Source organism: Oncorhynchus keta, chromosome 10, assembly GCF_023373465.1.
Source record: "Oncorhynchus keta strain PuntledgeMale-10-30-2019 chromosome 10, Oket_V2, whole genome shotgun sequence".
NCBI classification, from domain to species: domain Eukaryota; kingdom Metazoa; phylum Chordata; class Actinopteri; order Salmoniformes; family Salmonidae; genus Oncorhynchus; species Oncorhynchus keta.
In genome coordinates this window covers 55,283,053-55,296,670 of record NC_068430.1, presented here as the reverse complement: position 1 = coordinate 55,296,670, position 13,618 = coordinate 55,283,053, and the positions used below count along the sequence as shown (strand labels likewise).

The 13,618-nt window shown below is 41.8% G+C and overlaps 1 protein-coding gene across 4 annotated transcripts in view; it reads left to right on the top strand.

Annotated features, from left to right (window-relative positions):
* The first annotated feature begins 1,046 nt into the window (after positions 1-1,046).
* LOC118388987 (eukaryotic translation initiation factor 4B-like) overlaps positions 1,047-13,618 on the top strand; it is a 47,366-nt gene continuing 34,794 nt past the window's right edge. For all 4 annotated transcript variants that reach the window (XR_008144671.1, XM_052527309.1, XM_052527310.1 and 1 more), the window contains exons 1-4: positions 1,047-1,153; positions 10,957-11,109; positions 11,362-11,567; positions 13,087-13,203. Coding sequence is in view for 3 of the 4 variants with exons in the window: in XM_052527309.1 (XP_052383269.1) it covers positions 1,141-1,153; positions 10,957-11,109; positions 11,362-11,567; positions 13,087-13,203 (489 nt within the window). In the remaining variant the exon portion in view is untranslated. The remainder of the gene's footprint in view (positions 1,154-10,956; positions 11,110-11,361; positions 11,568-13,086; positions 13,204-13,618) is intronic.

Below are 13,618 nucleotides of genomic sequence, written 5' to 3'. Positions count from 1 at the left end.
TAGGTTATCCATGTTATCCATAGATCAATAGAATATTGATCTATTTGAGGTTAGTTTATAAAAATAAAGATGTGAATCATCTTGTTTTTTGCTTGCAGTGAATTATCCTTGAGTGCAGCAAACTTTCAGTTCAATAGCACAAGATGAGATCATGAGACGAGAAGACACAATATTGACATTAGGTGCGACTGTTTTTATTGGTCAGGTTGGTACTATAATGAATTAATCGAATGAATGAATGAGTAAATGAATGAATGGGTTGAAGGATAAATGATCTAATAATGAATGAAAAATAGACATCGTAGGCCTATGCAACAACATGTAAAACACATATCCTGCCTATCTATAAACAACAACAAAAAATCCAAATGGTATGAAACCGCTTTGAGATGCCTAAAATTGGCCATGTGGGCATACAAACTATAACATAATATTCTAATATAAAATAGGCCTAATTAAGCAATAAGGCATGAGGGAGTGTGGTATATGGCCAATAAACCATGGCTAAGGGCTGTTCTTACGCACAACGCATTGCGGAGTGCCTGGATACAGCCGTTAGCCGTGGTATATTGGCCACATACCACAAACCCCTGAGGTGCGTTATTGCTGTTATAAACTGGTTATCAATGTAATTAGAGCAGTAAAAACAAATGTTTTGTCATACCCGTGGTATATGGTCTGATATACCACGGCTGTCAGCCAATTAGCATTTAGGGATTGAACCACACAGTTCATAATTAAGCAATAAGGCATGAGGGGGTGTGATATATGTATAATATACCACGGCTAAAGGCTGTTCTTATGCATGAAGCATCGTGGAGTGCCTGGAACAGCCCTTAGCCATGGTATATTGGCCATATACCACAAACCCCCGAGGTGCCTTATTGCTATTATAAACTGGTTACCAACGTAATTAGAACACTACAAATAAATGTTTTGTCATACCCGTGGTATACGGTCTGATATACCACGGTTGTCAGTCAATCAGCATTCAGGGCTCGAACCACCCAGTTTATTATAGAAAATAAATTAAATGGGCAAGGCGGGAAGGATTTGAGGCTCGAAACCAAAGATGCGCGTTCTTGTTAATAAACTTCTGACGCCTTCATCCGGGAATCTGGTACGAACTCGCTCTCCAACATGGCGGCGGCAGGTGAGGTTTATGTTGTTAAACGAGTTGGGAAATTTCAGAGTGTATCAACTCCGCACAACTAGCACATATTGTTTGACCGGTGTTTACACCTTGTTGTGTCAATGTCCTATGTGTATAATGTTAAATGAACTGTTTCTGAGGGATAAAGACCCTCTGGCCGGCCAAGGGATGTAAACGTTAAAGCTAGCTATGGTTACGCGAGGCAGCGATTTGCAAGTTGAATAATTTTGTCCCACCGGTGTTTTTTATTTTATTTTATGTAACGTGTCGCAAGTTGACTTGAGGTCGTCTTTTGCTTTTATTATATATTGTTAAGCAGGTCGTTATGTTATGTTGTTATACATAAACAACTAACGTTACTGAAAGAACGGTCACACTGTGTCTAACGTTAGATAGTGGACGATTTACTGTGCGCACAGACAATCTACGCTATTGCTGGAGGCGCAAGCGAATTTCTTGGAGTAGGGTTTGGTTGAATGGCATGGGATTCCCAATAAATTCCCCACGTGCGCATTTTGGGTCCCGGTATTAGAGATGATTTTTGGTAACCGATGGGTGAAGTACGACAGTTTCCGGTGTTGTGCCAGAATTCTCCCCCCATTTCGCGTATTTCATTGCTGCGAATTGCTTGCTAGTTGAGATTTCTGCTCTAAACTCCGTTGTTAGTTTAGCCTACATGTCACTGATCTTAGTAGCAGAAAGCATTTTTTTTTGTCTGCAGTTTTTGGGTTGGCTATTTGTTTCAAGTGTATGTGGCGGTTCTAGCTTGTATGGCGCCCGGTGCAGCCAGTCCCCGCCCGCACCAGGGCTTGGCAAGATGCTGCACATTTCGCCCGTACCTAAATCCGCTACTGATTTTGTATTAGTCTATAAATAAATATCTTTGCCAAAATTCATCATCTCTCCCATGTCTTATTCGACAAGTATTTTTGAAAGTGTAAGGATAATAATTCAGCCATAGTTGTTCTGAAATGTTTACTGCAGACCAACATTGTACTCCCACTATGTTTAATATGACACATACATTAATTATTCATTTCGGTTACCTATTCTAACGGGAAGTTTGTTCTATAGAAAATATTTGATTCTGGCCACAAATATTAAGGAAATGGGGGGGGGATTCTGGCAGTGGGAGATTTTCGGCACAACACCGGACACTCGTACTAACCATCAGTGGCGTCTCCAACTTTTTAATATTTGATTATATCATAGCCACTAGGCCTTAACCTTTATTTAACTAACCAAGTCAGTTAAGAACAAATTCTTATTTTACAATGAAGGCCTACACGAGCCAAATCTTCGCCTAGCATGGACGGGGCTGGACTATTTTTTATTTTATTTTTATTTCACCTTTATTTAACCAGGTAGGCTAGTTGAGAACAAGTTCTCAGTTGCATTTGCAACTGCGACCTGGCCAAGATAAAGCATAGCAGTGTGAACAGACAACACAGAGTTACACATGGAGTAAACAATTAGCAAGTCAATAACACAGTAGAAAAAAATGGGCAGTCTATATACAATGTGTGCAAAAGGCATGAGGAGGTAGGCGAATAATACAATTTTGCAGATTAACACTGGAGTGATAAATGATCAGATGGGCATGTACAGGTAGAGATATTGGTGTGCAAAAGAGCAGAAAAGTAAATAAATAAAAACAGTATGGGAATGAGGTAGGTGAAAAAGGGTGAGCTATTTACCTATAGACTATGTACAACTGCAGCGATCGGTTAGCTGCTCGGATAGCTGATGTTTGAAGTTGGTGAGGGAGATAAAAGTCTCCAACTTCAAAGATTTTTGCAATTCGTTCCAGTCACAGGCAGCAGAGTACTGGAACGAAAGGCGGCCAAATGAGGTGTTGGCTTTAGGGATGATCAGTGAGATACACCTGCTGGAGCGCGTGCTACGGATGGGTGTTGCCATCGTGACCAGTGAACTGAGATAAGGCGGAGCTTTACCTAGCATGGACTTGTAAATGACCTGGAGCCAGTGGGTCTGGCGACGAATATGTAGTGAGGGCCAGCCGACTAGAGCATACAAGTCGCAGTGGTGGGTGGTATAAGGTGCTTTAGTGACAAAACGGATGGCACTGTGATAGACTGCATCCAGTTTGCTGAGTAGAGTGTTGGAAGCCATTTTGTAGATGACATCGCCGAAGTCGAGGATCGGTAGGATAGTCAGTTTTACTAGGGTAAGCTTGGCAGCGTGAGTGAAGGAGGCTTTGTTGCGGAATAGAAAGCCGACTCTGGATTTGATTTTTGATTGGAGATGTTTGATGTGAGTCTGGAAGGAGAGTTTGCAGTCTAGCCAGACACCTAGGTACTTATAGATGTCCACATATTCAAGGTTGGAACCATCCAGGGTGGTGATGCTAGTCGGGCATGCGGGTGCAGGCAGCGATCGGTTGAAAAGCATGCATTTGGTTTTACTCGCGTTTAAGAGCAGTTGGAGGCCACGGAAGGAGTGCTGTATGGCATTGAAGCTCGTTTGGAGGTTTGATAGCACAGTGTCCAATGACGGGCCGAAAGTATATAGAATGGTGTCGTCTGCGTAGAGGTGGATCAGGGAATCGCCCGCAGCAAGAGCAACATCATTGATATATACAGAGAAAAGAGTCGGCCCGAGAATTGAACCCTGACTAATAAAGTTTATTTTGTTTTAATATGTTAATACTATATACAGCATCCTGAAAGCATCCACACCTTTTCGAATAAAGCAATGGCCAATTAGGGTTGCAAGTTTTTGTAAAATAAAGTATGTCTGGCCCGCAAAAAAATTAATAATACAAAGATATATATTTTCAATATTGCCAGTGTGCTTGAGTTTGACACCCCTGGGCTAGCGTATTCATGTGGCTAGCTGTTTATTTAGCAAGCAAAAAACGCGGAGCCTAATGTTAGCTATTTAGCTGCCGGGAGGATGTCATGTCATTGGAGGAGTGGGAGAACGACTAACCTTTTCCCCCTTCACATCGTTTTTCGTTGGCTACAGCAAGAGATACAGATGTCATTTGGTTAGCTAGCAAGACATTTGAATCGCTTCGCTATAGCTATGCGAAGCGACTTATCCACAGTTAGCATATCTCTTAGTTGTCAAATGTATTTGGCGTCGATCATATGGGCGTGCAGGCAAGTTCTCATTCAGTTGTCAAAACGTGGGTTGGGACAAGTATGCAATTGTATTTATTATGGATCCCCATTAGCTGCTACCAAGCTCTTCCTGGGTTCTGGCATTGGCAGGCAAGCTGCAGAAGGACAAGCAGTCTACTGTTCCCCATCTTTTATCAGTGCAATTTTGATGTCCAACTAGCTGAAAACGTTTGAGAGGGTTTATCTAATGTTCCCTCATTAGATTTTGGCTCATCTCGCTCAGGCTAGCATTAGTTGTTGATCTTGTTGATGTGTTATATGCAACTGAGGGAGAGAGGGCCTACCTTTTTCATGGTTGTTTACTCAATAGGACTGTGAAGTTCCCAAATGTAAGAGGACTCCTGTGGTGTTTACATATTTGCAGAAATCTATTCAGGTGTATTTTTTGGCAAATGTGTTCTAATGATCTAAAGTCACGATGTTGCTACTGCCTGTAAACACACAGTCCAGTTCAAAGTGAATTATGGCAGGCCCATGTGACTTATTTGCTAATAGGCCTACTATAGCTCTGATTGGATATGGCACACAGGTCTGCATAGTCTTCGGTCCTGGACAAGACAGATTTTTTAAAATTAGGTTTTTATTTACTGCAGTGTCAATTAATTGTCCAAACGCATGGCTGTTTTCCAACTCAATTGCTATAGAGTTTTCAGAAATGCCTTACTACACACATTCCCAAACATTCTATGAATTTATGAAAATTACCATATCTAAGTGCTTACAAAAAAGGTGTCATAGTCTTCCTGGGTGGTCTATATAAACAGATTTGATTCAGATTTAATCTTGCTAAAATTCTGTCAGTTCCACTTTAACTCGAGCGGTTTACCCCATCAGCAGTCTTTTTCTGACGAAAGGTGCCTGCATGCTTCCCAGCCAAAACAGTTTGGATCAGTTTGACATTTTGTGATGTTTTGGTCTTCAAACAAAGGTTCTTCCAGTTGTTCGGGCACAACATGTTTTTCTCGAGACAAGCCGAAGTTGGCAGTAGAAGTCTTAAATTCTTGGCACACCCATCCCGTCAGCGGGATCATTTTGCAGACCGCCAAATTCAAATTAAATTACTAAAAATATAAAATTTTCATGAAATCACAAGTGCAATATAGCAAATCACAGCGTAGCTTGTTGTTAGTTAGATTACTTGTTGGTTATCACTGCATTGTCGGAACTAGAAGCACAAGCATTTCGCTACACTCGCATTTAACATCTGCTAACCATGTGTATGTGACAAATAAAATTTGATTTGATTTGATTTTTAATCCACCTGGCGTGTCAGATTCCAAAAAAGCTTTTCGGCGAAAGCTATCCAAGCGTTTATGTTAGGACATCTCAGCAGACAAAACATTACAAACAGCTAGCAGCAAAGTAGATTGGTCACAAAAGCAATAAAATGAATCGATTACCTTTGATCTTCGGATGTTTGCACTCACGAGACTCCCAGTTACACAATAAATGTTCCTTTTGTTCCATAAAGATGTATTTTTATCCAAAAACCTCAATTTGTTTGGTGCGTTATGTTCAGAAATCCACAGGCTCGAGCGGTCACGACGGGGCAGACAAAAATTCCAAATAGTATCTGTAAAGTTCATAAAAACATGTCAAACATTTTTTATAATCAATCCTCAGGTTGTTTTTACAATAAATAATCAATAATATTTCAACCGGACCGTTGCTTTTTCAATAGGAGTGAGAGAAAATGTCTTCTCCAAGCTGCTCACGAATGCAAAACTCTGCTGGCACCCAGCCATCCAATTACGCAATGTTATCTTTCTCGCTAATTTTTCAGAATAAAAGCCTGAAACCATGTCTAGACTGTTCACACCATGTGGAAGCCATAGGAAAAGGAATCTGGTTAATATCCCTTTAAATGGAGGGAAGGCATGCAATGGAACAGAGGTTTCAGGAAAAACAGCACTTCCTGGTTGGATTTTCCTCAGGTTTTCGCTTGCGATATCAGTTCTGTTATACTCTAAGACAATATTTTGACAGTTTTGGAAACTTTAGTGTTTTCTATCCTATTCTGACAATATGCATATTCTAGATTCTGGGCCTGAGAAATAGGCAGTTTCATTTGGGTACGTTTTTCATCCAAACATCAAAATACTGCCCTCTACATTCAAGAGGTTAAGCCCCTTCGGTGATTGGTCAACTGTAGGGATTTGTCAATGAAGTGTCTCGTGTCATTCAACGAGAGACGACTTGCTTTCATGCACATTTTTTCACTGAGAAATACTGCTCCAAACATCGTTGTTATATGTAAAATTGTGCGACTAAGATATCCTCTGCAAAAACGTATGATTTGACAGATTTCTTGAGTTATCTTAGATTAATGATATTTCGAGGAATGTATACTGGCCACGGCATCTCAAAATGGACAAACAGTACTATTGGCACTTTTTTTCTAGTTTTTCAAGAGAAAGGGAGTATGCAAGCACACTGGCAAGGCGCCAGGCAAACTGAAGCATTCTGACGCCATAAGCAAGTGGGTGTAATGACAATAGGTAGGTAGCTGGCCCAATATTGGACTAAAGGAGCCTAACGTCACTCCTTATAGTCCATGGACCTTACATGTTCTGTTTAAAGGTGAATTGGCGCAGATACCTAGTTAGCAGAGGTAGTCGACTGTCTTCCTTCTGTTTTCCGTAAACATTCGCTGTAACATTGAGATATGGTTGTGTGGGATCACTAACCCTATAAATGTGTGTAGTAATTTAACATTTTTTTTGTATCGCTGATAGATCGCTACGTTCCTCATTTCCGAAACAGTTTGAACGTTCAGGATGAACGTTGGGTCTGTTAATAATACTGCCCCGTCCAAAAGATACTATCATCAATATGCGCTAAAACCAGTAAGGGTTTACATATGGGTTAGTAACTAGCTAGTGAGCTTAATTTGTGTTGATAAATAGCTACGAACCATCTAGTTCTAAATGGATTTGTATAACTAGTTAGCGAGCTTTGGCATGATGGCTACATTGGCAAGGGGGCTAGCTAGTTTACTACATAGATTGGCAAGAATGACTCACTGGCTATACACTGAGTCTGTATTCATGTCATAAGAAGGAATTCCCCTCGACCACGCTCACAAATTGGGGACATTGTAAAAGAGCAAACTTTGTTGTAGATTTTTATTTAACAATTATAAGACATGGGAAAAGCTGCTGTGTTGTAACCAGGTCAAAAATCCCGACCTACGGTTTGCAATGCTCCCACTTGGGAAATGGAGGCTGTGTGAAGAGCCCTGTTGCTTCAGGCTATTCAGTGTATGTAGAAGGGTGGGTAATTGTGGTGATCCGGTGTCCAAGTAGGCTACACATGGTTGTGTGTGTGGAAAACATTTAATCACAGGTAAGACGTTTGACTTGTTTAGTATAGTCTGTTTGTAAGTCGACTCACTACTTGTAGTTTTACAGTCTGTCTGTGTTGGTCAGCTTCATTTTCTGGTTGGTAGCTAGTTAGCACTCGCGTCGCTAACCGTAGCGCCATCATGATAAGGGGCATGAGGGAAGCCCTACAATATTATGTTCTTCTAATTAGTGAGAACACTTGGGAGTGTTGAAACGTAATGTTTTATTTAAATGTAGTTTTTGTAATTGACTAAAACAAGCAGACAAGATAAGTGTATTTGAAAAATGTCAAGTGTTTGCTGTGAGCCAATGGGGTAACCAAGTTGTTATCCGCACAGGTGGGCGGGGCCTCAACGTTCTATTTAATACTGACCGGGACTATCCTTAAGTTGGTTTCAGATAATTCATAATAATGATACAATACCTTGCACATAGGCCTGTAGGCTGTTTGCTAGGATTTAATAAAGCTACAGTAGCTAGTTGCCAGGATGGATAAAGCTCATAACTAACTAATACAATTCAAGTGTGCATTTATTGTATTTGTTGCTACTCATTGCACTGGTACCATCATCCATTGTAAACAGTGTGTGACCCACTGACTAGATTCCAATTATAAATGGGCTGTGATGCTCTGTAGTGTGTGAAAAGAATTTCCTGACAGCTGGGATTTTCACAATTAAGCTGCCAGCCCTAATTAGTTTTTTCTCAGTCTGCTTCAAACCAAAATAAACAGCCCAAACCTGCTCCATCAGAAGAGCTGGGTCCATTGACACCCCTAGAACCAGTAGTCAACCATTTCTGGGCCACAAAAACACATTTTGATGAGTGTCTCACAGACACGCCTAATGTACTTTCAGAAAGTAGTCATACCCCTGGACTTATTCCACATTTTGTCGTTACACCCTGAATTAAAAATGTATTAAATATATTTTTTCCCTCACCCATCTACGTACAAAACCCCATAATAGTGGGAACATGTTTTGCAAATGTATTGAAAATGAAATACAGAAATCTAATTTACAAAGTATTCCCACTGAGCCAATACATGTTAGAATCACCTTTGGCAGTGATTTACAGCTGTGAGTCTTTCTGCGTAAGTCTAAGAGCTTTGCACAACAAAATTTTACAAAATTTGCACATTTTATTATTTTCAAATTTCTTCAAGCGCTGTCAAGTTGGTTGTTGATCATAGCTGGACAGCTATGTTCAAGTCGTGCCATTGATTTTATTCAAAACTGTAACTAGGCCACTCAGAAACATCCAATGTCGTCTTGGCAAGCAACTCCAGTGTATATTTGGCATTGTGTTTTTGGTTATTGTCCCGCTGAAAGGTGAATTCATCTCCCAGTGTCTGGGGTAAAGCAGACTGAACCAGGGGTTTGTCTAGGATTTTGCCTGTGCTTACCTTAATTCTGTTTCTTTTTTCATCCTGAAAAACTCCCCAGTCCTTAATGATTACAAGCTTACTCATAACATGCTGCAGCCACTACTATGCTTGAACATATGGCGAGTGGGACATAGTAAGGTACTGCATCATTTTTTGCAGTATTACCTTTTGTGTTGCAAACAGGATACATGTTTTGGAATATATTTTTTAGCTGTACAGGCTTCATTTTCACTCTGTCAATTAGGTTAGTATTGTGGAGTAACTACATTGTTGTTGATCCATCCTCAGTCTTCTCTTTGCACTGCAATTACACTCAGTAGCTGTTTTTAAAAGTCACCGTTGGCCTCATGGTGAAATCCTTCAGAAGGATGCCTGTGTCTTTGTAGTGACTGGGTGTATTGGTACACTATCCAAAGTGTAATTAATAACTTCACCATGCTCAAATGGATATCAATGTGTGCTTTTTTTTTTACCCATCTTTGTGAAGTGTTGGAAAACCTCCCTGGTCTTTGTGGTTAAATCTGTTTGAAATTCACTGCTCGACTAAGGGACCTTACAATTAGCTGTATGTGTGGGGTACAGAAACAAGGTAGTCATTTCAATAATCATGTTTTTTTTATTTAAAAAAAAAACACTTATGTGACTAAGCAATGTTTTACTCCTGTACTTATTTAGGCTGGCCATAGCAAAGGGGTTGAATACTTATTGACTCAAAACATTTCAGATTTTCATTTTCAATTTGTAAATAATTTCAAAAAACAATTCCACTTTGACATCATGGGATGTTGTGTGTGTGTGTACTAGGCCAGTGACAATCTCAATTTAATCCATTTCAAATTCAGGCTGTAACACAGCAACATGTGGAAAAAGTCAAGGGGTCTGAATACTTTCTGAAGTGACCTTTCCCTTGAAAAACAATCAAACTCAGTTTCTGCAAACAGGAGAAACTGACATTTTGTGTTGCGCCCTTCTCTAATGCCTACTTGTAATTTGAGTTGTAAAAGCACTTGTCTGTGATGCCCAGTTTGTTTTGGAACTTTGCAACTTAGTGGCGGTTAATATTCAGCGATAGAGACCACTCCCTGTTTTAGAATGGGTGAGTCGTGCCAAGGCTCATCTGGCCCCACACACACACACACACTATCAAGGCCCATTAGACACACACACACACACACACACACACACACTGTTTCCTTATCATGGTCAGCGCAATGTTGCTCCCTTATCTGAAATGCTGCTGGACCAGAGCGATCCACAACAGCGGTTCAAATTGAGCAATTGTTTGTGCGCCGCTGTCGGCAAGAACGGCGGTTTGAGCCCTTTTCTCAACCAATTGGCTATTTTCCTTTTTTCAGAGAGTGTCAATGGCAGTATGTGAAAACGATGCACTTCAGTTTATCCAGCATTTCCATTAGCTCCATATGGATACTGTGTCTTTGTGGTTTGTGAAACAAGGGGATGGGCTGCTAGTAGTTTTTTTATTTTTATACCCCTTATTCTCCCCAATTCTGTGGTATCCAATTGGTAGTTATATTCTTGGCTCATTGCTGGAAGTCTCGTACGGACTCGGGAGAGGCGAAGGTGGAGAGCCATGCGTCCTCCGAAACACAACCCAACCAAGCTGCAATACTTCTTAACACAATGCCCACTTAACCCGCAAGCCAGCCTCACCAATGTGTTGTAGGAACACACCGTACACCTGGCCGCCGTGTTGGCGTGCACTGCGCCCGGCCTGCCACAGGAGTCGCTAGTGTGCGGGGACAAGGTCATCCCTGCCGGTCGAACCCTCCCCTAACTCGGACGACGCTGGGCCAATTGTGCGCCCGCAGAAGACACGCAGTAATTAGGGGTTGTTTTTGGAGAGTTCACCTGTGTTCATTTCACTTCAATGCAGTCCACTTATGTCTCAACTCTATCCCTTTCCAGCTAAGAAAAAGGGGAATAAGAAGGGGAAGACTCTGACCCTCACTGACTTCCTCGCAGAGGACAGTGGGAGTGGGGGCAATGCTCCACCACCGCAACCCAGCTACGCCAAGTCCACCAGCTGGGCTGATGAGACCGATGACCTGGAAGGAGATGGTGAGGGACAACTTGATTCTTGATGAAGATTCATATGGGGGCACACCCAAAGGAACAAACTTTCCAGGGTTTCAAAAGGCAATGTACAGGATGTCTCAGATGTGTGAAATGTTTTGTAAAGAGCTAACATGCTTCTCTGTCATGTTCCATTGGGAGTCATGTCTTGTTGTTTCACACAATTTTTCTGTAATATCTCACCTATCCATTGAAATCCATATGTCTCTGGAAATTCTCCCTCATTCTCTCCCTCAGTGTCCACCTCCTGGCACACAGGGGAGGACAGTTACCGGGCCCCCGCAATAGACCGTAACATCCTGCCCACTGCGCCACGGTCGGCCCGTGAGCCCAATGTGGACCGCTCACGCCTCCCCCGCAGCCCCCCCTACACAGCCTTCCTGGGCAACCTGCCCTACGACGTCTCAGAGGAATCTATCAAGGACTTCTTCCGGGGCCTAGCGGTATGTACTCAGCTGTTATCAAATGGGGACAAAATATGTGTCATGCTCAGTTTGCACAAAGTGGCGCAAAAATGTTGGTCATACCTAGGGCTGCACGATTTGGACAAAATATCTAATTGTGAATTTATTGGGCCTGATATTTTACTTGCGATAATGAATTGCGATTTTCAAAAACTTTGTAAAAACAACTGTCGCGGTAGAGAACATCCCTTCTAAAATGAGAACATATGAATGCATACATGCTGTGCTAACTGAATATAGAACCAATTTAAATATTTTCCCAACATTGTTACAGGCTACATATGATAATAGATTGGATTATTACACCTACTGTACATATTAACAAACATAAATTGTAGTGTGATATAAGCTTAGCACTTAATATTAAGCTTATAAGTTCTTAATTAACTTAGTTTATTTATTCAGGCAGCCATAGGCTGCAGATTGAATAGGAAGCTTATGAATCTGTAATTGTGTAATTCGACTTAATCGTTATTATGACTGCACGGCCAGGCATGACTCCAACTCCTTTAAGTTTGCCGATGACACAACAGTGATCAGGCAACGATGATACAGCCTGTGGGGAGAAGGTCAGAGACCTGACTGCCGTGCAAGGATAACAACCTCTCCCTCAATGTGATCAAGATAAAGGAGATGATTGTGGACTACAGGAAAAAGAGGACCTAGCATTCCCCTATTCTCATCGACAGGGCTGTAGGAGAGCAGGTTGAGAGCTTCATGTTCCTTGGCGTCCACATCACCAACAAACTAACGTGGTCCAAGCACACTAGGACAGTCATGAAGTGTGCACAACAAAACCTATTCCCCGTCAGGAGACTGAAAAGTTTTGGCATGGTCCTCAGATCTTCAAAAAGTTTGACAGCTGTGCTATCGAGGGTTGAATCACTTCTGTTATGGCAACTGCTCGGCTTCCGACCGCAAGGCACTACAGAGGGTAGTGTGTACGGCCCAGTACGTCATTGGGGTCAGTGATGGCTTCCGGCCATCCTTGACCTCTGTACCAGGCGATGTCCGAGGAAGGCCCTTAATTCAGACTCCAGCCACCCTAGTCATAGACTGTTCTCTCTGCTACCACACGTCAAGCAGGTACTTAAGCCCCAAGTCTAGGTCAAAGAGGTTTCTAAACAGCTTCTACACCCAAGCCATAAGACTCCGGGACATCTCATCAAATGTCTACCCTCACTATCTGTTTTGCCCCCCCCACCCCCCCTACCCACTGCTGCTTCTCTGTTATCATCTGTGCGTAGTCACTTTAATAACTCTACAAGGTACATATTACCTCGAACACAGTTGTCCCCGCACGTTGACTCTACCTGTAGCATACCAATGATATACCCATTCATTTTATGTCACTGCAGTATTTCCCCTCTTCTGAGACTATGTCGTGGAGTTCCTCTCGCATTCACTCGTCTGTCTTATTTCTGACCTCAGACCAGTGCAGTTCTCCATCAGCACTCTCTCACCTTCTCACTGGTCCACGTCTCCCCTCTGTTCTCAGATCAGTGCGGTGCGCTTGCCACGGGAGCCCAGTAACCCAGAGAGGCTGAAGGGCTTTGGCTACGCAGAGTTTGACGACGTGGACTCCCTCTTGAGGGCGCTGACTCTCAACGAGGAGGTAAGAAACAACACACTGAGGAGAGAAAGGATTGAGGGTCTTAATTCGAGGTCCCTGATCTAGGAACAATGAGATCAATGATGAGCACGATGAACCAAATGTCTGTCTCTAATTAGGATTCATCACATATACAGTGGGGCAAAAAAGTATTTAGTCTGCCACCAATTGTGCAAGTTCTCCCACTTAAAAAGATGATAGGCCTGTAATTTTCATCATAGGTACACTTCAACTATGACAGACAAAATGAGAAAAAAAATCCAGAAAATCACATTGTAGGATTTTTAATGAATTTATTTGCAAATTATGGTGAAAAATAAGTATTTGGTCAATAACAAAAGTACCCTTTGTTGGCAATGACAGAGGTCAAATGTTTTCTGTAAGTCTTCGCAAGGTTTTCACACACACTTGCTGGTAT